The 24,623-nt window shown below is 40.3% G+C and overlaps 1 protein-coding gene and 1 long non-coding RNA gene across 2 annotated transcripts in view; both read right to left on the bottom strand.

Moving 5' to 3' along the window:
* Positions 1–5,195: 5,195 nt before the first annotated feature.
* LOC134324938 (uncharacterized) lies at positions 5,196–11,235 on the bottom strand. The gene is made up of 3 exons (XR_010014242.1): positions 11,208–11,235; positions 6,882–6,932; positions 5,196–5,249 (listed from the first exon to the last, which is right to left on the bottom strand). It is a non-coding gene; the product is annotated as an uncharacterized LOC134324938 (long non-coding RNA).
* A 4,344-nt stretch (positions 11,236–15,579) lies between these two features.
* LOC134325033 (wings apart-like protein homolog) overlaps positions 15,580–24,623 on the bottom strand; it is a 28,452-nt gene continuing 19,408 nt past the window's right edge. The window contains exon 20 of the mRNA XM_063007046.1: positions 15,580–16,117. Within this exon, the coding sequence (XP_062863116.1) occupies positions 16,052–16,117 (66 nt within the window). The 3' untranslated portion in view covers positions 15,580–16,051. The remainder of the gene's footprint in view (positions 16,118–24,623) is intronic.

Below are 24,623 nucleotides of genomic sequence, written 5' to 3'. Positions count from 1 at the left end.
CTGGATGTTGTAGGGCGGTCTTGGCTGACACGCCTTTTCAACATTGCGTGGTCATCGGGGGCAGTGCCTCTGGACTGGCAGACTGAAGTGGTGCTGCCCCTTTTTAAGAAAGGGGACCGGAGGGTGTGTTCCAATTACAGAGGAATCACACTCCTCAGCCTCCCTGGTAAGGTCTACGCAGGGGTACTGGAGAAGAGAGTCCGGCTGATAGTCGAACCCCAGATTCAGGAGGAACAATGCGGATTTCGTCCTGGCCGTGGAACACTGGATCAACTCTTTACTCTCTGCAGGATCCTCGAGGGTTCATGGGAGTTTGCCCAACCAGTCTACATGTGTTTTGTGGACTTGGAGAAGGCATTCGACTGTGTTCCTCGAGGTATTTTGTGGAGGGTGCTTCGCGAATACGGGGTACATGGCTCCTTATTACGGGCCATTCAGTCCCTGTACAAGCGGAGTAGGAGTTTGGTTCGCATGGCCGGCAGTAAGTCAGACTGGTTTACAGTCAGAGTTGGACTCCAACAGGGCTGCCCTTTGTCACCGATTCTGTTCATAATATATATGGACAGAATTTCTAGGCGCAACCAGGGGATGGAGGGGGTCCGGTTTGGTGACCTCACAGTCACGTCACTGCTGTTTGCAGATGATGTGGTCCTGTTAGCGTCATCGAACTGTGAACTCCAGCTCTTGATGGATCGGTTTGCAGCCGAGTGTGAAGCGGCTGGGATGAGAATCAGCACCTCCAAATCTGAGGCCATGGTTCTCAGCCGGAAAACGGTGGATTGTCCTCTCTGGGTCAGGGACGTGTTCTTGCCTCAAGTGGAGGAGTTTAAGTATCTCGGGGTCTTGTTCTCGAGTGATGGTAAGATGGAACGAGAGATTGACGGGCGGATCGGTGCAGGGTCAGCAGTGATGCGGACTCTCTACCGGTCTGTGGTGGTGAAGAAAGAGCTGAGTCATAAGGCAAAGCTCTCGATTTACCGGTCGGTCTATGTTCCTACCCTCACCTATGGTCATGAGATTTGGGTAATGACCGAAAGAACGAGATCGCGAGTACAAGCGGCCGAAATGGGTTTTCTCCGCAGGGTGTCTGGGCTCTCCCTTAGAGATAGGGTGAGAAGCTCGGTCATCCGGGAGGGACTCGGAGTCGAGCCGCTACTCCTGCGCGTGGAAAGGAGCCAGTTGAGGTGGTTCGGACACCTGGTAAGGATGCCTCCTGAGCGCCTCCCTAGGAAGGTGTTTCAGGCAAGTCCAGCTGGGAGGAGACCACGGGGAAGACCCAGGACACGCTGGAAAGATTATATCTCCCAGCTGGCCTGGGAACGCCTCGGAATCCCCCCAGTTGAGCTGGAAGAGGTGGCTGGGGAGAGAGAGGTCTGGGTTTCTCTACTTAGGTTGCTGCCCCCGCGACCCGAACCCCGGATAAGCGGAAGATAATGGATGGATGGATGGATGGATGGATGCCTTGGTCCAGCGAATGGGAGGGGCACGTGAACTTGTGAAGTCCGACGCGTGTTCTTGCTAAAGGAAAGGTATGTGTTATAATGAGAGAGGCGTAGGACCCAAAGGTGCGGAGCAAAAAATAATATTTATTAACAATAAATAATATAAATACAGTACAACATAAACAAAACTCAAACAGAAGACAATTCGGGAAATCCCGAACGAGGCCGCTGGTGTCGCTGGCAACTGAAAAGGAAACACAAAACAAAGAAATAGAAAAGGAGCTGAAGCGAGGCGCGAACCCGGGTCGCGCACTCGCAGTGCAATGGTAAGTCCCACTAAGCTACGGTGTAGCCGGGACAACACAAAACAAGCCAAAACAACCGCAGCGCGAGGGCTGCACCTAATCGCACCGGCTCTCCCTAATCAGTGAAACAAAAACCCTAGTTACCTCAGCCTTACAGCTTACACACCCAACCGCTCTAGGAAGCGCCTGGGGTAACCGTTCTTGCCCTGATAAAAGGAATGGCTGGTGCAGAGCAGCCGTGTGACAAACACAGAACAAAGGTGCGACGCCTGCAGACGCCCCCTTAAATAGGGAGCTGACAGCTGCAGGTCGTTGCCCTAATCAGCTGGCCTCCTATTTGAGGCCACGCTGCTCTTTGTTCTGTAACGCCTGCAACGCTGGGAACTGGTGGTATGTTCACCAGACGTCGCAGGCACCCTAACAGTATGGATGTTTGTGTAATATTTTTTGGCACATGCAAACCAATAATACACACCTTAGTGAAGTATAAAAACCCAAGTACGCTGCTTTGATGTTCCCGTAGTGCTGAGAACACCTCGTTATAGAAACGACAGCGAGAGACCCTACCTGACAGAGTGTACTTGACAAAATGAAGGTATGTGCGTCTGTTTTTTTATGTTTTTGCACATGCAAACCAAGAACGCACACCGTAGAGAAGTTTAAAGAGCCAAGCGCTGAGAACACCTAGGGTTAGAGAAACGACGGTAACACTTTACAATACGTGTACATAACTAAACATATACTAACACCTAACTACCAGTTTATTAACAATGAATTAATACATCAACTAATAGTGAGTGCATCATGAATTATTGATGAATTAATGATATGTATACATTAACAAATTAATGAGTGACATATGAATAGCCATTAATAAAGCCATCTGTTAACTATTAACATAATATTAAATAATGCTGTTAACTAATTAATTACTTACTGTATTAATTAACATTCTTTCAGTAATGCACAAAAATTTTGTATGCAGAGACATGTTGTGGTGTACACTTACCTGCCCTTTTATTAGCCATATCTACCTTGCAGCTCCACCTTGCTGTTGGGCTATAGTTAGAGACTATATTCCATCCATTGTTGACTGGATATTTTGGTTTGGTGCACTGTTTCATGATTCAAATTTCAAACTATCCATTTATTAATTAACTACATATTTGCACACCATTAGTTAATGTATCTATGCATCATGAAATTTGTCTACATTCAGCATGAATTCATCATGATATGCCACGCCAAGTAAAGTCATGACATACATTTACATTTTCAGCATTTAGCAGACGCTTTTATCCAAAGCGAATTAAACTGAGTGGAACACGATGAGCAATTGAGGGTTAAGGGCCTTGCTCAGGGACCCAACAGTGGCAACTTGGTGGTGGCGGGGCTTGAACCGGCAACCTTCTGTTTACTAGTCCATTTACTACTTATATGTATATATTAATAAATCATTAACTAAATGTTATATGTAACCCTAATTGACAGGTTAATATATATATAAATATATATGTGTGTGTGTGTGTGTATATATACTGTATATAATATACAGCGGGGAAAATAAGTATTGAACGCATCAACACTTTCCTCAGTAAATATATTTCTGATGAGGCTATTGACATGAAATTTTCACCAGATGTTGGTAACAACCCAAGAAATCCACACATACAAAGAAGTCAAAACAAATAAGTCCAAAAAATAAGTCTAAAATAAGTATGTGTAATAAAGTGGAATGACAAAGGGGAAAAAGTATTGAACACGCTTACTGAAATGTATTTAATACTTAGTAGAAAAGCTGTATCTGCTAATTCCAGGTCTTTTCTGAAGCTCTCCGCGAGTGGTCCTTGGCTTTTGGACAACTCTTCTAACTATTCAAGAAGACTTCTGTCAGAAATCTTGCAAGGAGCAGGGGCCGGTTTATGGTGATCTGATGTTCTTTTCACTTCCGGATAGTGGCCCCAACGGTGCTCACTGGAACATTTAGAAGTTTAGAAATACGTCGGTAACCAATACCATCAGTATGCTTTGCAACAATATGGTTGCGAAAGTCTTGTAAGATCTATTTGCTATTACCCAACATGAGATGCTTCTTGTGTGACACCTTGGTAATGAGAAACCTTTTTATAGGCCATCAATTAGGACTAAACCAGCTGATATTAATTTGCACTGATAGGGGCAGGATTGCTTTGTAAATACTGACAGATTTCAGCTGGTGTTTTGGATTTCCATGCCTTTTTGCACCTCATTTTCTTTATGTGTTCAATAAATTTTCCCCTGTGTCATTCCACTTTATTACACAAAACTTAATTTTTGGACTTGTGTGTGGATTACTTGGGTTGTTACCAACTTCTGGTGAGAATTCCATGTTAGTAGTCCCATCAGAAATATATTTACTGAGGAAGCACTGTTGATGCGTTCAATACTTATTTTCCCCGCTGTATATATTAACCTGTCACTACCAGGATAGGCCACAGGTGTGTTTAGAATGGTCTACCATCCAAAAATAGTTAGTGTCAGCTTTATTCAGTGTTGTGTGTGGAACATAAAGGACAAGAGAACTGTGGAATACTGATTCCATTTACCGTCTCAAAAACACCAACTACAACTGTTGTTCAAGACCTGATAACTAAAGGTATATAATCTGACCTACAGTATATACATATAGTAAATTGTATAGTCTCTGCATATACAATTTATTGTGCATTACTGAAAGAATGTTAATTAATACAGTAAGTACTTAATTAGTTAACATCATTTGTTAATAATATGTTAATAGTTAACATATGGCTTTATTAATTGCCATTCACATGTCACTCATTAATTTGTTAATGTATACATCTCATTAATTCATCATTAATTCATGATGCACTCATTATTAGTTGATGTATTAACTCATTGTTAATAAACTGGTAGTTAAGAGTTAGTATATGCTTAGTTATGTACACGTTTTGTAAAGTGTTACCGAAACGACAGTCAGATAACCTAAGTAGACAGATTTCTTGAGGTGTGGACGTCTGTTTCACCTTTTTTTGCATGTGCAAACCAAACACGAACACCGTAGCCCTGGGCACAGAGGTTCACAAGTGAAGTTTAATAACCGGAGCGTGCGTCAAAGAGCATCGACAGCCATGTGCATGCTGTGTCCTTCCTTCCCACACGCTTTTCCACGTCAAGCTTATGTGTCTGTCCGGCAAATGGGAGGACCACGTTAATTTATTACCCTTACGTGTCGTTTCAGGAGCTGTGCGTACGTGAACTCTGCAGCGTCGCAAGTACAATTCTGACGCGTTTGGTCACTGGATTGCCTGTGCGTGTGTGTGTGTGTGTGTGTGTGTGTGTGTCTGTCTGTGTCTGTGTGTGTGTGTGTGTCCACGTACTCGGCCCATGAATCTCATTCTGATACCAGGGGTTACCACTCGTGTTCTTGAATGATTATTGCATTTTTGCCCACCTTGGCCACGGACGGATCTTCTGCTCCAGGTCTGACTCAGATCATGTCCTGCTGAAATAAATAAATAAAAGGTAGGCAAATAGATAGACAGACACATGGATTGATGGATGCTTTACTGATCCCCAAGGAAATTAAAGCCGCTGTAACACAATACAACAGAAAGACTTCTTGCAAACATTTAGTTACAATTAAGAACATGAAATTCAAACAAGAGAGATAAAAATTAAGAGCATGAAAAATTTAAAGAAAATATTGTAAAATATACCCTACAATTTAAGAAATATGAAATTAAAACGAGAGATAAGCAATTAAGAACATGAAAACTAAAGGAAAATATAGTAAAATATACCCTACAGTTTAGAGAATATAAAATTAAAACAAGAGAGATACACGTTATTATGAGTGATTAATTATACTGCAGTAATGTCAACAAACACTCATACAGTACTCTATAAAAGAATTATTAAGAGAATGAAAAACTAAAAGAAATATGGTAAAATGAGGGTAATAGCAAAAACTTCGAGCCAATGCTCTTGACTACAGGCAGTTTCAGGAAATCTTATCTGAGCTGAAGATGTGCTTTTTTTGCTGAGTGTGCAAGGACAACACCTATTGGCCAGCTAAAGCGTATTGAAAGTTTTGGTCGGTCGACCAGTGCCAGAGAAGAAGGAGGAGTCGGTTTTACAGATAGGAATCGCGCCCAGAGGTACACTTCTGCACGCAGCGTTTGTGAGAAGGGTCCCGAGCTCAGAAATGACTCTTGCCGACTCGTGTACGACTCTCCTGTTTTAATTTAGTATTTCCCAAATGGTAGGGTATGTTTTACAAGGTTTTCTTTTAATTTTTCCACGTTCCCAATTTTTCATCTCTCTTGTTTGAATTTCATATTCTCTTAATTGTAACTAACTGTTTGCGAGATGTCTTTCATAGATTCTAGATCTCAGGAATGTGTTAATGCTTTCAATCGATTATTTTCTTCTTACGTCGAGCACTTTGAATTGCCACTGTGTACGAAAGGTGCTATACAAATAGACTTGCCTTGCCTTGCCTTGCCTTACAGCTCAGGGCCGAGGGGTTAGGTAAAAGGGGTTGGGGTCAGGTTGGGGCTGGGACAACTAAGGGGGGGGGGTTAGGCTAAGGAGGTAGAGGTCAGGTGAAGGGTCTATGGCTGGCCTGGGGCGGTGTCGGTTTGGTTTGAAAAAGCTGGGTTAGGGGATATGATCACCGAGTCGTCATCGGGATCATCAAGCCGTCCTCACCTACCATATGGTCGCAGGTTCCCGACTTAAGAGAATTTTGGGAATGGCAGAGGCGTCCCTAGATATCCCACGTGTCGTCTGACCCTAACCCTACTTACTTTTACTTGGCTTAAATGATAAGTCGGAAGAATGTCAACCGACCTGTTCACATCTTGTTCAATCGATTCAGGTACTTTTCTGTGCACTTTACTGTTCTTTTCCTTTATTTTTTATTGTTATTTTTTAACATTCCACACACTGCTGATTGTCTGTGTGTGTGTATCCACATACTCGGCCCATAAATCTCATTCTGATACCAGGGGTTACCACTCGTCCTGCTTGGTGTTCTTGAATGATTATTGCATTTTGTGTTCATCATATGTTTTTGTGTGTGTGTCATAGGTTCCTCGTCTCGTGGATCTGTGGGTCGTGTGCTGCCCACCTTGGCCACGGACGGATCTTCTGCTCCAGGTCTGACTCGGATCATGTCCTGCTGAAATAAATAAATAAAAGGTAGGCAAATAGTTAGACAGACACATGGATTGATGGATGCTTTACTGATCCCCAAGGAAATTAAAGACCCTGTAGCACAATACAACACACATCATTGACATTACAAACCAGCAAAAAGCACATGTTTGAGTTTCAACCAATGGGAGTGACGTGCGGACCCGGGGCTCCGATACGTCGCTCGTGGCTAGGCCCCGCACGCCCTCTCCGATTTCGGCGTCCCTACGACCTCCGCTTCCCTCGCGGGACCCCTAGACGTGCTCTTCGGGCCTAGGCCTATCCGCGTACGTCCGGGAGGCCGTATCTCGGAGGCCTCTCGACCCACGGCCGCGGGGCTCCGATATGTCGCTCGTGGCCAGGCCCCGCACGTGCGGTGCGATTTCGGTGCCGTCACGACGTTCTTTCGAAAACGGCCTATTTCTCCACTTTTCCACATACTTTTCCACATTTGGCTGACTTGTTAGCTCGAGTCCTGTTTTTCAACTTTTATACACAGACTCCTCAAAGTCAGAGGTTCCACATATCGAACAGTTTGTCTGGGAACCCCGACGTGTCGAGTCAGGAGCTCGGGAGGGATGTGATTACCAAAGTAGCAATATATTACCAAAGCGTCATCTCCACACACAGAGTGCTCCCAGAGCCAAACTGAAGTGATGTGTTGGCCCAGGGCCAACCCTAGATCACCAACAGGGCATGTGGATGTGTCATTTCTCATAAAAAAGTACAGGAAGCTCAGTTAGACACCAAACTTGAAACACCACCCTCTGGGGTGTTTCAGGGCACGAGGGCGGTGCCAGGTTGGCAAATGGTCAAGTCTGGACCTCGGGAGGGAGGATATTACCAAAGTGGCATTATATTACCAAAGCGTCATCTCCAAACACAGAGTGCTCCCAGAGCCAAACTTAAGTTATGTGTTGACCCAGGGCCAACCCTGGAACACCAACAGGGCATGTGGATGTGTCATCTCTCACTAAAAAGTCTAGGAAGGTCAGTTAGACACCAAGAGTTGAGTCTGGAGCTCGGGAGGGATGAGATTACCAAAGTAGCATTATATTACCAAAGCGTCATCTGCTAACCCTGAGTGCTCAGACAGCCGAACTGAAGTGATGTGTTGTAACTGGGCCAACCCTAGATAACCAACAGGGCATGTGGCTGTGTCATTTCTCACAGAAAAGTACAGGAAGGTCAGTTAGACACCAAAACCGAAACACCATTCTATAGAGTGTCAGAGGGCACGTGGGTTGGCAAAGAGTTAAGTTCGGAGCTCGGGAGGGATGGATTACCAAAGTTTTATGAGATCACCAAGCCGTCGTCCCGACCCTAAGTTACAAGGGTCGAGGCGAAAAAAAAAAATTCAGACACCCCAGAACTCGGACACCACCCTCTGGGGTGGCCTAGGACAGACACCCTACAGGGTGGTGTGAGGTCGTGTCCAGTTTGAAGTTGTTAGGGGTTATGATTACCAAGTCGTCAATGAGATTACCAAGCCGTCCTCCCCGACCATATGGTCGAGGTTATCGGCTTAAGAGAATATCGGGAATGACAGAGGTGAGGGGTTGGGGTTAGGTCAGGGCTGGATCAAGGTTGGGGTGAAGGTCAAGGGTTAGGTAAGGTTTTATGGCTGGATCAGGGTTAGGACTAAAGGCTTAGGTAAGGGGTCGGGGTTGAAATAGGGTCAGGACTAAAGGTTAAGGTAAGGTTAGGGCTGGATCAAGGTTGGGGTTAGGTTAGGCTAGGGGTTAAGGTTAGGTAAGGGGTCGGGGCTGGGTTAGGACTGAAAGTAAAGGTCGAGCCTAGGTAAGGGGTTGGGGCTGGATTAGGGTTGGGACTAAAAGTGAAGGTTAAGCCTAGGTAAGGGGTTGGGGCCTGATTAAGGTTGGGATTGAAGGTCAAGTAAGGGGGTTGGGTCAAGGTTAGGGCTGGATCAAGGTTGGGACTTAGGGTCAGGGCTGGGTTTGGGGTTACGTCGGGATGTACGGTCAGGGTCAGGGTTGTGATGGGGGTGTCAGGTTAAGGTCAGGGGTTGGGAAAGGTCGACTTTAGCGGCAGGAGTCGTCGTGGCCGAGTGTGAGATTGTCCTGGGTTCTCTTGCTGTAGGTTTTGTGACGAGGTGTCTTCGACACTGCCACGGGCTCATCGACCCTTCGATGCTAAGCAAATGAACCCCTTCCGATGCACGACGTGGGTCAAAGATGACTCATATCCATCCATTCGAGAATATTTTCATATGCACATTTGTCAGTTACTCATGTCTGTCTTAGCTAATAAAAGCTATCTACCCTAGAACATGTGAACAGCTAGCGAGCAAATAGTATTACACATATTCAAGATTGTAGAGCCTAATCTTTGGTTGTCTTTTAAAAGATCAGTAAATATGTTTTTGACTACAAACACTTAGAAACGTCGGTAGTTTCTGTCAAATGCCATTTTTGACCCGTGTTGTGCATTAGAAGGGTAGTGATACAAGAATTATTTTTATTAAAAAAGTAAAAAACATAAAACTGAAATAAGGATTTGTGATGATCAAAAACAAACAAGTTGATTGAGGAATTCATGGAAGCTTGAATGACGAAATGAATTCATTGCAAAGATGTAGAAAATAAAAACTCAGTTGAGTGACTTTTGACACAGGTTGTACATCAAAGGGTTAAAGCACAACCCCCCCCCCCCCCCCCCCCCACCCGATCGATCTAATCCTAGGGCCTGTGACCTCGCGCTCCGAAATGTACTATCTTTCCACAAAAAGACACAGCAGATCCTCCACCAGAGTATAAGCGCGAGACCTCGTGGCTCACGAGCACGTCCGAGATCCGAGGTGCTCGGATCGGCCCCGGACTTCACTTGGGCCACCCCCCGGGCAGAGGGAGCCGCGTGTCCGAACGGGAAGTAGCCTCGGGAAGGTCCTACGGACGCGGGACCCGGATGCGAGCGTCATTGATTTTTGACCTAAAAGGGGGTGGTTAGAAAACAATATCACAGATGACGACTTCTTTCTCGGGCCCTGACCCACGACCCGAAGGGCCCACGGTCACGGGGCTCTGATATGTCGCTCGTGCCCGGGCCCAGACCGCTCCCCCCACCCCCTAGCCCGCCCACCTTCGCCACTCGTGAAAACACCTGTTTCTCCACCGCTTTCCACACAGAGTCCTATTATGGTGGATTCTCGCTTTGTGAAGGATTCATCACGAGTCTCCAGCACTCGGACGAAAAAATCGACCCGAGTGTGCACCTCACGCTCGTAAATCGACCTGTTTTTACACCATTTTCAACACAGAGTCCTACAGCAGAGTAAGGGGACTGATCAAACAGTTTCACTTGTTCCCCCCCCACCCCCCGTCCATCATACTCGGATTCGGTGGTCCTGCGACCTCGCTTTTTTCCGACGTTTCGTCGTTTTCCACCGAAAGACTCGGCGAATCCTCTGCAAGAGTATAAGTCTGACACCTTATGACCTCGACGGGACATCCGAGCACACCAACGCTCGGGGCGCTCGTATCGGCCCCGGACTCGGCGTGGGTCGCCCCCTAGGCCTACCGCGCCGTGTATCCGAAGCCCCGCCCCCCAGGTGGGCGGGAACAGGAAGTAGCCTTGGGAAGGTCCTAGAGATGCGGGACCCGGATGGGAGCGCTCGACTCGGCGTCCGGAGTCGCCCTGACCGCTTTTTATCCTGGACATAAACGGGCTGGTTAGTGATTTATATCACCAAAGTGTCACCTATGACCACTTCTATCTCGGGCCCTGACTCCCGAACCGAAGGGTCCACAGTCACGGGGCTCCGATATGTCGCTCGTGCCCGGGCCCCGCACGTCATACTCGGATCCCGCGGGCCTACGACCTCCGCTTTCCTCGCGGGACCCCGACACGTCGCTCGACTACCGAAAAGCCCATGTACGGACACGTCTCGGCGACCTCTCGATCCCATTTACAAACATTTAACTACTGAGGGCTTATCTAATGTTTTACATTTTCAAACTCCCAAGATGTTTTGAAGCTATAAGGATTTAGTACTTTAATGATAATTGCACATATGCTACATACAATTAATATTTTAGTTACACATTATTTAAACAATTCTTAAATAAACGTTTTAAACTGACGCCATGTTCTAATAACAGAAAATTATAATAATAGATTTAAAACGCGGTCTGTTATTTACACTGTGATTAAGACCTACAGAAAAATAAAACGAATAAAACATTTTTAGATAAAAACTAAGAAGAAGGGTTAGAGTTATAAAGAACAATAATGATTTGCTTACCTCAGTTTCTAAATGAAGGATTTAAACTCCGCTGTGTTTGTTTAAAAACTATTTTTCCCGCCAAAACAATGAGATCAGCTGCAGCGTAATTAGGCAGAAATCCGATCACTGATTGGATGCCCAGGAACACTGCCTGATATTGATTGGGTATTTCGTTTCCGTTACTAGGCTGCATGGTAACAAAAGCTGTGGCGGTGTTCCAAATCGGTTTACGGCATTTACGTTTTTTCCACACTTCTAATTTAATTCATGATCTAATATATCATGATCAAACAGGTTGTACCAGATAATCCGGTAGATGTTTAATTTAAATCAAGATGTAAACGATCCTAAAATAAAGTTGCAGTCAATCTTGGCGGTGGGTCTGAATCTCCACCAGGTTTCTTGTATAATATTTTTCCTTGCTAATAATTTTCCATTAGCAGAAATGACCAGAATTTTTAGGCTCTGATACACAGTTCTCCAGATATTTTACCTTATTTATGATGAATATATAAACGGCTTAAACTATTATAACTTACAATGCAGAGTTAGGTAACGCTTAGCCTGTACAACATTTCACAAATCATTATCTTTCCTACATGAGACATCCTTTAAAAATTGGTCAAAATTTGGTCAACTTAAATTCCGAATACAAATGGTGTTAACCCTTAAGAGATCCTAGGGACATTTTGTGCCATTTGTTTTTTTATTTTCAAACAATTTTGGCTGAGTTGAATAAGTACAGCTCATATTTGCCAGAGGATATTCATTTTTAATTAATTTTAGAATTGTTATGTCAATTCCTTAAATTAGCCTTAAATGGCTAAGCTACACAAAAACTGACACATTTGTTCCTAAGGACAAAAAATGTCCCATTGAAAATGCTATTTTTTAACACACATTTATCTGAACATAAACTAATGCTTTCATTTAGGTTAAGATTTCATTTTGATCTACTAGCTTTCAATTTTTAATTTATATATTTTCTAACAGTTGGCACTACTTTTTTTCCATTTAAAACATGCAGCAAAATTTCACAATTTTTTATGTTTTCTAAAAGGGTGCCTTGATAAGTGTGTGTCGCTATTGACGTTGGATAATGGTGTGTGTGTGTAAAAAATAAATAAATAAGTGTCTTGAAAAGTGTGTATCACTATTAATGTTGGACAACGGTGTGTCTCTTTGAAGACCACACTCTGCATTATAAACTAATTCAATAATAAAAACAATAAGTAGCAAGAACCAAAACAAAATAGGACTTTGTTTGGGCTCTCGCTCAGGTTGTTGATGTAGGTGTACTGCAGCCATGGGTATAAGTATAAGCAGTAGTGCAGGAGTGGTCATTCTGGAAATGGCAAGTCATTACAGCACCCAGGAGACGCTGGGATTGATCATGCACTCTGAGTACGAGGATGGCTCCTCAACCTCCTCTGAGGACTCTGAGTCTGATGGAGAGAAGGCCTCAGAGGTAGAAAATGACTAGCTGGAGTCCAACTCATCTGAAGATGACAGCAGAGAGAACATGGATGAAACAGCGGCAGAATGGACTTCAAAAAATGGCAAAATATTTTGGTCTCCCTCAAAAACGTAGGCGCTCCGCTACGTCCCAGCAGCCAGAGATTAGATCCGGGGACCTACACACTATGCCACTGCCCGGATCAGTGACTCGACGTCCAGCTTTTCACTGCTGCTGACGGATGAAATTCTGCAGCATATTGTGGCAATGACAAACCTGCATGGGAGACATTCAGTCACAGACTGACGAAATGTGGACACAGAGGAACTGCAGACTTACATGGGGCTGCTCATTTCGGTTGGTGTTTACAGGTCAAAAAAAGAACAGATCAACCCTCAGTCTCTGGAGTAAGAAATCAGGGGGGAGCATTTTCTGGGCTACGATGTCCCGCAAGAGGTTTTACCACATCAGCCGAACACTGTGGTTTAACGATAAGCTATCCCGACGCTGTAACGACAAGCTGGCTGCCCTCCGCAAAGGATATGTGGATAAAACCGCCAGCCGATGCTGTTTAGCCCAGACATGGACATCTGCGTGGATGAACAGCTCATCCCATTCAGAGGCAAGTACAGCTTCAAGCAGTACATGCCAAAAAAAACTGGCCAAATATGGAATAAAGGTTTGGGCACCCTGTGCTGTCAAAACGTTCTACGCCTGGAGACTGCAGGTGTACACAGGTAAAGCAGCTGGCAATCCAGCTAAAGTCAACCAGGGGATGAGGGTGGTCCTGGAGATGACAGAGGGGCTCCAGGCACACATCATTACCTGTGACAATTTTTTCACCTTCTTTGCACTGGCAGAGGAGCTGCTCAGAAGGAAACTGGCCCTGGCTGGCACAATTCACCGAAACAAGCCTGAGCTTCCCCTCAATTGCTCCAGGCAAGAGCGAGAGCAGTCTTCTCCTCCACCTTTGCTTTTACGAAGACCCACACACTGGTCTCTTACATCCCTTGACGGGGCAAGAATGTGCTGCTCCTAAGCACAAAACACCGCAAGAGGTGGAAGAATTGCCCCACACATCAAAAAGAGAGGGCGTCTTCCCCACTCATCAGCTGCTGCAGGAATAGGTGCAGATATGCAGGGTGCTGCTGCAGGCCCCTCTCTCATTCATAAATATAAAGGTAGGAGGCAGTTCAACTTTTGCACAGACAAAAAGAGAAAAGTTGGGAGCACCTGCTGTAAAAAGATTCACGTGCAAGGACCACATTCTGTCCATTTGCAGCCTCGACCCCACCTGAGCTGGACTCTCACACTCGGACACATACTCTCTCGCTGTCTGTCTGTCTGTCTCTCACCCTCTCTCTCACTTGTTCTCTCTCTCTCTTTTGCCCTCTCCCCCTTTTTGGTTGACTCATTTAAAAATAAAAAATATATATCTTTATAGCAGTTTTGGGGAAGAGGCCATTTTTTGTCCTTAGGATCTCGAGTGTGAGTTTTTCTTTAAATCTGACACTGCAAAAAAATGTAAATGCATCAAAATCAATGTTGCTGCCAATCACTGACCCATCTCCCATCAGAGCCTAGTTTCATCAATAACAAGCTAAGCACAGTTACCATGGCAACAACTATTAAATGTAAATGATGAGACAGTTAGGACAATTTAAAGAATCAATTGTTTTATTAAATCATTTACAAGTAACCAAAAACAATATTGCAAAACTGGTACAAATGAATTTTTACATATTTATATAGATATCTATTTAATTCCTGCAATAATCAAGAATAATAACTGTAAAAAACAACAAAAAAGCTCTTAGCATTCAACCCAACATCGAGTAAGCAATATATACATTATATATATACACAACAAAACAAAAATTGTACTCATTATGGCTCTTAGAAGCACAAAACATTCATTTTAATTAACGTTTTAATTAAGATTTTTAATTTTAAATATCACAGATTAAACAAGAAAAAAACAGATACAACAAAATATCAAAGCTAATTTCACAAAAACATAAAAACCCTTGGTTCTAACTTTATTCAATATAAAATATGCTAAATGATTTGAATAAACGCAGAACATTTAAAATGAAAATAAGTTGACAGTTTAAAAACTAATTAGAATGTTTTTAAATAAAAAAATATACTAAAACTGTTGAGTTACGTAGCTCACACTGACGCATAATGTATAAAACATGATTTGTTAATTACAGGAATATAAGTTGGAATTGTTCAGATACACATTAAACAATAAAACAATCTGAAACTCATTTTTATATAGCACAGTTTGTTTTTAATTCATTTGTAATTCTTATTTAAGGTAATTGTAGCACAAGTTTTTGCAACTTGAACATTAACTAGAAACTAAAGTTAAAAGAACAATTTATCTTGTATTTTAGATAAGACCAGACAATAAAAGGTGGATTAAATTTCAGTCCCATCAGATTGAAAACTACATAACAAAAAACACTTCTCATTACTGTGACTTATAAAACAAAAATGTATTTAAACATTTTAAATGTAAATATTTAACATTTCTTAAACCTTTTATTTGAATACTTGAAATAAAACAAGACCAATTAAATAAAAACATTAAAAGTATAACCATTTTACAAATATATAAAATTAAATTTACTGTTATAATTAAATATTTAATTCTATTAATTGAAATTTTAACTGACACTGGAGAGGTTCATGTTTTTTCCACCTAAAAATTAGTAACTGCCGATGCCAAAATATGAAAGTATTGTTAAAGAATGTTTAATGATATTTTTAAACATCAAATACTTCTAAATAAAATGATTTGCAGAAAACAATCTTAAACATTATTTGTTTACATTTCTAAGTTTCATAAGCTACTATGTTTTGATTCTTTTAGGTGTGAATTTCAAATACAGTAAAAGAAACAATCAAATCTTGATTTTTAGTGCAGTTTGTCACTCAATCTGATAACCCAAATATTTTACAGTGAAATTACATTAAACATTTATTGTATATTAATGCCATAATTCAATAATTCAATTCATTAAATGTTTAACTAAAGTCCAATTAACTTTTAAATTGTGTTTACATTCTGTATTGTAGCCTTTCTTCCATTTCATATTTAATTTCGCTCAACTGAACAAAACTAAAATCCATTGTACAAAATGTTATTCTTTAAAAGATCTTCAGTTTCCCAAAAATATAATCTTTACATTTCTAAACTATTAAATTATTATTGCTCTTACAGTAACGTGAACTCACTACAGAGCTTTCAAATAAACAATACAAATAAAAGATGATGTAGTAGTGTGTGTGTGTGTGTGTGTGTGTGTGTGTGTGTGTGTGTGTGTGTGTGTGTGTGTGTGTATAATTGTACTACGTCTCCTCCAGTACTGACAGGTTCAGATCCTCTGTATTGGTGTTAACAGTGCTCGAGGTAATCAATAACCCGAGAGATGGATTTCTGTCCTGTGGTTCCCACTGCACACTACAGTGAAGAAAACAAGGAGGCCTTAAACTCACACACAATCACCACAGTGATTACAATCTCACACAAACACACATCCACACAATCAACACACAAACACACATCTACACAAACATAATCAACACACAATCACCACAGTGATTACAATCTCACACAAACACACATCCACACAATCATCACACAAACACACATCTACACAAACATAATCAACACACAATTATCACAGTGATTACAATCTCACACAAACACACATCTACACAAACATAATCAACACACAAACACACATCCACACAATCAACACACAAACACACATCCACACAAACATAATCAACACACAATCACCACAGTGATTACAATCTCACACAAACACACATCCACACAATCAACACACAAACACACATCTACACAAACATAATCAACACACAAACACATCCACACAAACATAATCAACACACAATCACCACAGTGATTACAATCTCACACAAACACACATCCACACAATCAACACACAAACACACATCTACACAAACATAATCAACACACAAACACACATCCACACAATCAACACACAAACACACATCCACACAAACATAATCAACACACAATCACCACAGTGATTACAATCTCACACAAACACACATCCACACAATCAACACACAAACACACATCTACACAAACATAATCAACACACAAACACACATCCACACAATCAACACACAAACACACATCCACACAAACATAATCAACACACAATCACCACAGTGATTACAATCTCACACAAACACACATCCACACAAACATAATCAACACACAATTATCACAGTGATTACAATCTCACACAAACACACATCCACACAATCTCACACAAACACACATCTACACAAACATAATCAACACACAATTATCACAGTGATTACAATCTCACACAAACACACATCCACACAATCAACACACAAACACACATCTACACAAACATAATCAACACACAATTATCACAGTGATTACAATCTCACACAAACACACATCCACACAATCAACACACAAACACACATCCACACAAACATAATCAACACACAATTATCACAATGATTACAATCTCACACAAACACACATCTACACAAACATAATCAACACACAAACACACATCTACACAAACATAATCAACACACAAACACACATCTACACAAACATAATCAACACACAATCACCACAGTGATTACAATCTCACACAAACACACATCCACACAATCAACACACAAACACACATCTACACAAACATAATCAACACACAATTATCACAGTGATTACAATCTCACACAAACACACATCCACACAATCAACACACAAACACACATCCACACAAACATAATCAACACACAATTATCACAATGATTACAATCTCACACAAACACACATCTACACAAACATAATCAACACACAAACACACATCTACACAAACATAATCAACACACAAACACACATCTACACAAACATAATCAACACACAAACACACATCTACACAAACATAATCAACACACAATCACCACAGTGATTACAATCTCACACAAACACACATCCACACAATCAACACACAAACACACATCCACACAAACATAATCAACACACAATCACCACAGTGATTACAATCTCACACAAACACACATCCACACAATCAACACACAAACACACATCCACACAAACATAATCAACACACAATCACCACAGTGATTACAATCTCACACAAACACACATCCACACAATCAACACACAAACACACATCTACACAAACATAATCAACACACAAACACACATCTACACAAACATAATCAACACACAAACACACATCTACACAAACATAATCAACACACAAACACACATCTACACAAACATAATCAACACACAAACACACATCTACACAAACATAATCAACACACAATCACCACAGTGATTACAATCTCACACAAACACACATCCACACAATCAACACACAAACACACATCCACACAAACATAATCAACACACAATCACCACAGTGATTACAATCTCACACAAACACACATCCACACAATCAACACACAAACACACATCCACACAAACATAATCAACACACAATCACCACAGTGATTACAATCTCACACAAACACACATCCACACAATCAACACACAAACACACATCCACACAAACATAATCAACACACAATCACCACAGTGATTACAATCTCACACAAACACACATCCACACAATCAACACACAAACACACATCTACACAATCAACACACAAACACACATCCACACAAACATAATCAACACACAATTATCACAGTGATTACAATCTCACACAAACACACATCCACACAATCAACACACAAACACACATCTACACAAACATAATCAACACACAAACACACATCTACACAAACATAATCAACACACAAACACACATCTACACAAACATAAACACACAAACACACATCCACACAATCAACACACAAACACACATCCACACAAACATAATCAACACACAATCACCACAGTGATTACAATCTCACACAAACACACATCCACACAAACATAATCAACACACAATTATCACAGTGATTACAATCTCACACAAACACACATCTACACAATCAACACACAAACACACATCCACACAAACATAATCAACACACAATTATCACAGTGATTACAATCTCACACAAACACACATCTACACAATCAACACACAAACACACATCCACACAAACATAATCAACACACAATCACCACAGTGATTACAATCTCACACAAACACACATCCACACAATCAACACACAAACACACATCCACACAATCTCACACAAACACACATCCACACAATCAACACACAAACACACATCTACACAAACATAATCAACACACAAACACACATCTACACAAACATAATGAACACACAATTATCACAGTGATTACAATCTCACACAAACACACATCCACACAATCAACACACAAACACACATCTACACAAACATAATCAACACACAAACACACATCTACACAAACATAATCAACACACAAACACACATCCACACAATCAACACACAAACACACATCCACACAAACATAATCAACACACAATCACCACAGTGATTACAATCTCACACAAACACACATCCACACAATCAACACACAAACACACATCTACACAAACATAATCAACACACAAACACACATCCACACAATCAACACACAAACACACATCCACACAAACATAATCAACACACAATCACCACAGTGATTACAATCTCACACAAACACACATCCACACAAACATAATCAACACACAATTATCACAGTGATTACAATCTCACACAAACACACATCCACACAATCTCACACAAACACACATCTACACAAACATAATCAACACACAATTATCACAGTGATTACAATCTCACACAAACACACATCCACACAATCAACACACAAACACACATCTACACAAACATAATCAACACACAATTATCACAGTGATTACAATCTCACACAAACACACATCCACACAATCAACACACAAACACACATCCACACAAACATAATCAACACACAATTATCACAATGATTACAATCTCACACAAACACACATCTACACAAACATAATCAACACACAAACACACATCTACACAAACATAATCAACACACAAACACACATCTACACAAACATAATCAACACACAAACACACATCTACACAAACATAATCAACACACAATTATCACAGTGATTACAATCTCACACAAACACACATCTACACAATCTCACACAAACACACATCCACACAAACAACACACAAACACACATCTACACAAACATAATCAACACACAAACACACATCCACACAATCAACACACAAACACACATCCACACAAACATAATCAACACACAATCACCACAGTGATTACAATCTCACACAAACACACATCCACACAAACATAATCAACACACAATTATCACAGTGATTACAATCTCACACAAACACACATCTACACAAACATAATCAACACACAATTATCACAGTGATTACAATCTCACACAAACACACATCCACACAATCAACACACAAACACACATCTACACAAACATAATCAACACACAATTATCACAGTGATTACAATCTCACACAAACACACATCCACACAATCAACACACAAACACACATCCACACAAACATAATCAACACACAATTATCACAATGATTACAATCTCACACAAACACACATCTACACAAACATAATCAACACACAAACACACATCTACACAAACATAATCAACACACAAACACACATCTACACAAACATAATCAACACACAAACACACATCCACACAAACATAATCAACACACAATTATCACAGTGATTACAATCTCACACAAACACACATCTACACAATCTCACACAAACACACATCCACACAAACATAATCAACACACAATCACCACAGTGATTACAATCTCACACAAACACACATCCACACAAACATAATCAACACACAATTATCACAGTGATTACAATCTCACACAAACACACATCTACACAATCAACACACAAACACACATCCACACAAACATAATCAACACACAATTATCACAGTGATTACAATCTCACACAAACACACATCCACACAATCAACACACAAACACACATCTACACAAACATAATCAACACACAATCACCACAGTGATTACAATCTCACACAAACACACATCTACACAATCAACACACAAACACACATCCACACAAACATAATCAACACACAATTATCACAGTGATTACAATCTCACACAAACACACATCCACACAATCTCACACAAACACACATCTACACAAACATAATCAACACACAATTATCACAGTGATTACAATCTCACACAAACACACATCCACACAATCAACACACAAACACACATCTACACAAACATAATCAACACACAATTATCACAGTGATTACAATCTCACACAAACACACATCCACACAATCAACACACAAACACACATCCACACAAACATAATCAACACACAATTATCACAATGATTACAATCTCACACAAACACACATCTACACAAACATAATCAACACACAAACACACATCTACACAAACATAATCAACACACAAACACACATCTACACAAACATAATCAACACACAAACACACATCTACACAAACATAATCAACACACAATTATCACAGTGATTACAATCTCACACAAACACACATCTACACAATCTCACACAAACACACATCCACACAAACAACACACAAACACACATCTACACAAACATAATCAACACACAAACACACATCCACACAATCAACACACAAACACACATCCACACAAACATAATCAACACACAATCACCACAGTGATTACAATCTCACACAAACACACATCCACACAAACATAATCAACACACAATTATCACAGTGATTACAATCTCACACAAACACACATCCACACAATCTCACACAAACACACATCTACACAAACATAATCAACACACAATTATCACAGTGATTACAATCTCACACAAACACACATCCACACAATCAACACACAAACACACATCTACACAAACATAATCAACACACAATTATCACAGTGATTACAATCTCACACAAACACACATCCACACAATCAACACACAAACACACATCCACACAAACATAATCAACACACAATTATCACAATGATTACAATCTCACACAAACACACATCTACACAAACATAATCAACACACAAACACACATCTACACAAACATAATCAACACACAAACACACATCTACACAAACATAAACACACAAACACACATCCACACAAACATAATCAACACACAATTATCACAGTGATTACAATCTCACACAAACACACATCTACACAATCTCACACAAACACACATCCACACAAACATAATCAACACACAATCACCACAGTGATTACAATCTCACACAAACACACATCCACACAAACATAATCAACACACAATTATCACAGTGATTACAATCTCACACAAACACACATCTACACAATCAACACACAAACACACATCCACACAAACATAATCAACACACAATTATCACAGTGATTACAATCTCACACAAACACACATCCACACAATCAACACACAAACACACATCTACACAAACATAATCAACACACAATCACCACAGTGATTACAATCTCACACAAACACACATCTACACAATCAACACACAAACACACATCCACACAAACATAATCAACACACAATTATCACAGTGATTACAATCTCACACAAACACACATCTACACAATCAACACACAAACACACATCCACACAAACATAATCAACACACAATTATCACAGTGATTACAATCTCACACAAACACACATCCACACAATCAACACACAAACACACATCCACACAAACATAATCAACACACAATTATCACAGTGATTACAATCTCACACAAACACACATCCACACAATCAACACACAAACACACATCTACACAAACATAATCAACACACAAACACACATCCACACAAACATAATCAACACACAATTATCACAGTGATTACAATCTCACACAAACACACATCCACACAATCAACACACAAACACACATCTACACAAACATAATCAACACACAAACACACATCTACACAAACATAATCAACACACAAACACACATCTACACAAACATAATCAACACACAAACACACATCCACACAATCAACACACAAACACACATCCACACAAACATAATCAACACACAATCACCACAGTGATTACAATCTCACACAAACACACATCCACACAAACATAATCAACACACAATTATCACAGTGATTACAATCTCACACAAACACACATCCACACAATCAACACACAAACACACATCTACACAAACATAATCAACACACAAACACACATCTACACAAACATAATCAACACACAAACACACATCTACACAAACATAATCAACACACAAACACACATCCACACAATCAACACACAAACACACATCCACACAAACATAATCAACACACAATTATCACAGTGATTACAATCTCACACAAACACACATCTACACAATCAACACACAAACACACATCCACACAAACATAATCAACACACAATTATCACAGTGATTACAATCTCACACAAACACACATCCACACAAACATAATCAACACACAATCACCACAGTGATTACAATCTCACACAAACACACATCCACACAAACATAATCAACACACAATCACCACAGTGATTACAATCTCACACAAACACACATCCACACAAACATAATCAACACACAATCACCACAGTGATTACAATCTCACACAAACACACATCCACACAAACATAATCAACACACAATCACCACAGTGATTACAATCTCACACAAACACACATCCACACAAACATAATCAACACACAATTATCACAGTGATTACAATCTCACACAAACACACATCCACACAATCTCACACAAACACACATCTACACAAACAATCAACACACAATTATCACAGTGATTACAATCTCACACAAACACACATCCACACAATCAACACACAAACACACATCTACACAAACATAATCAACACACAATTATCACAGTGATTACAATCTCACACAAACACACATCCACACAATCAACACACAAACACACATCCACACAAACATAATCAACACACAATTATCACAATGATTACAATCTCACACAAACACACATCTACACAAACATAATCAACACACAAACACACATCTACACAAACATAATCAACACACAAACACACATCTACACAAACATAATCAACACACAAACACACATCTACACAAACATAATCAACACACAATTATCACAGTGATTACAATCTCACACAAACACACATCTACACAATCTCACACAAACACACATCCACACAAACAACACACAAACACACATCTACACAAACATAATCAACACACAAACACACATCCACACAATCAACACACAAACACACATCCACACAAACATAATCAACACACAATCACCACAGTGATTACAATCTCACACAAACACACATCCACACAAACATAATCAACACACAATTATCACAGTGATTACAATCTCACACAAACACACATCCACACAATCTCACACAAACACACATCTACACAAACATAATCAACACACAATTATCACAGTGATTACAATCTCACACAAACACACATCCACACAATCAACACACAAACACACATCTACACAAACATAATCAACACACAATTATCACAGTGATTACAATCTCACACAAACACACATCCACACAATCAACACACAAACACACATCCACACAAACATAATCAACACACAATTATCACAATGATTACAATCTCACACAAACACACATCTACACAAACATAATCAACACACAAACACACATCTACACAAACATAATCAACACACAAACACACATCTACACAAACATAATCAACACA

Source organism: Trichomycterus rosablanca, chromosome 13 (assembly GCF_030014385.1).
Source record: "Trichomycterus rosablanca isolate fTriRos1 chromosome 13, fTriRos1.hap1, whole genome shotgun sequence".
Classification (NCBI taxonomy): Eukaryota; Metazoa; Chordata; class Actinopteri; order Siluriformes; family Trichomycteridae; genus Trichomycterus; species Trichomycterus rosablanca.
This window is presented reverse-complemented; position numbering and strand designations above follow the sequence as displayed.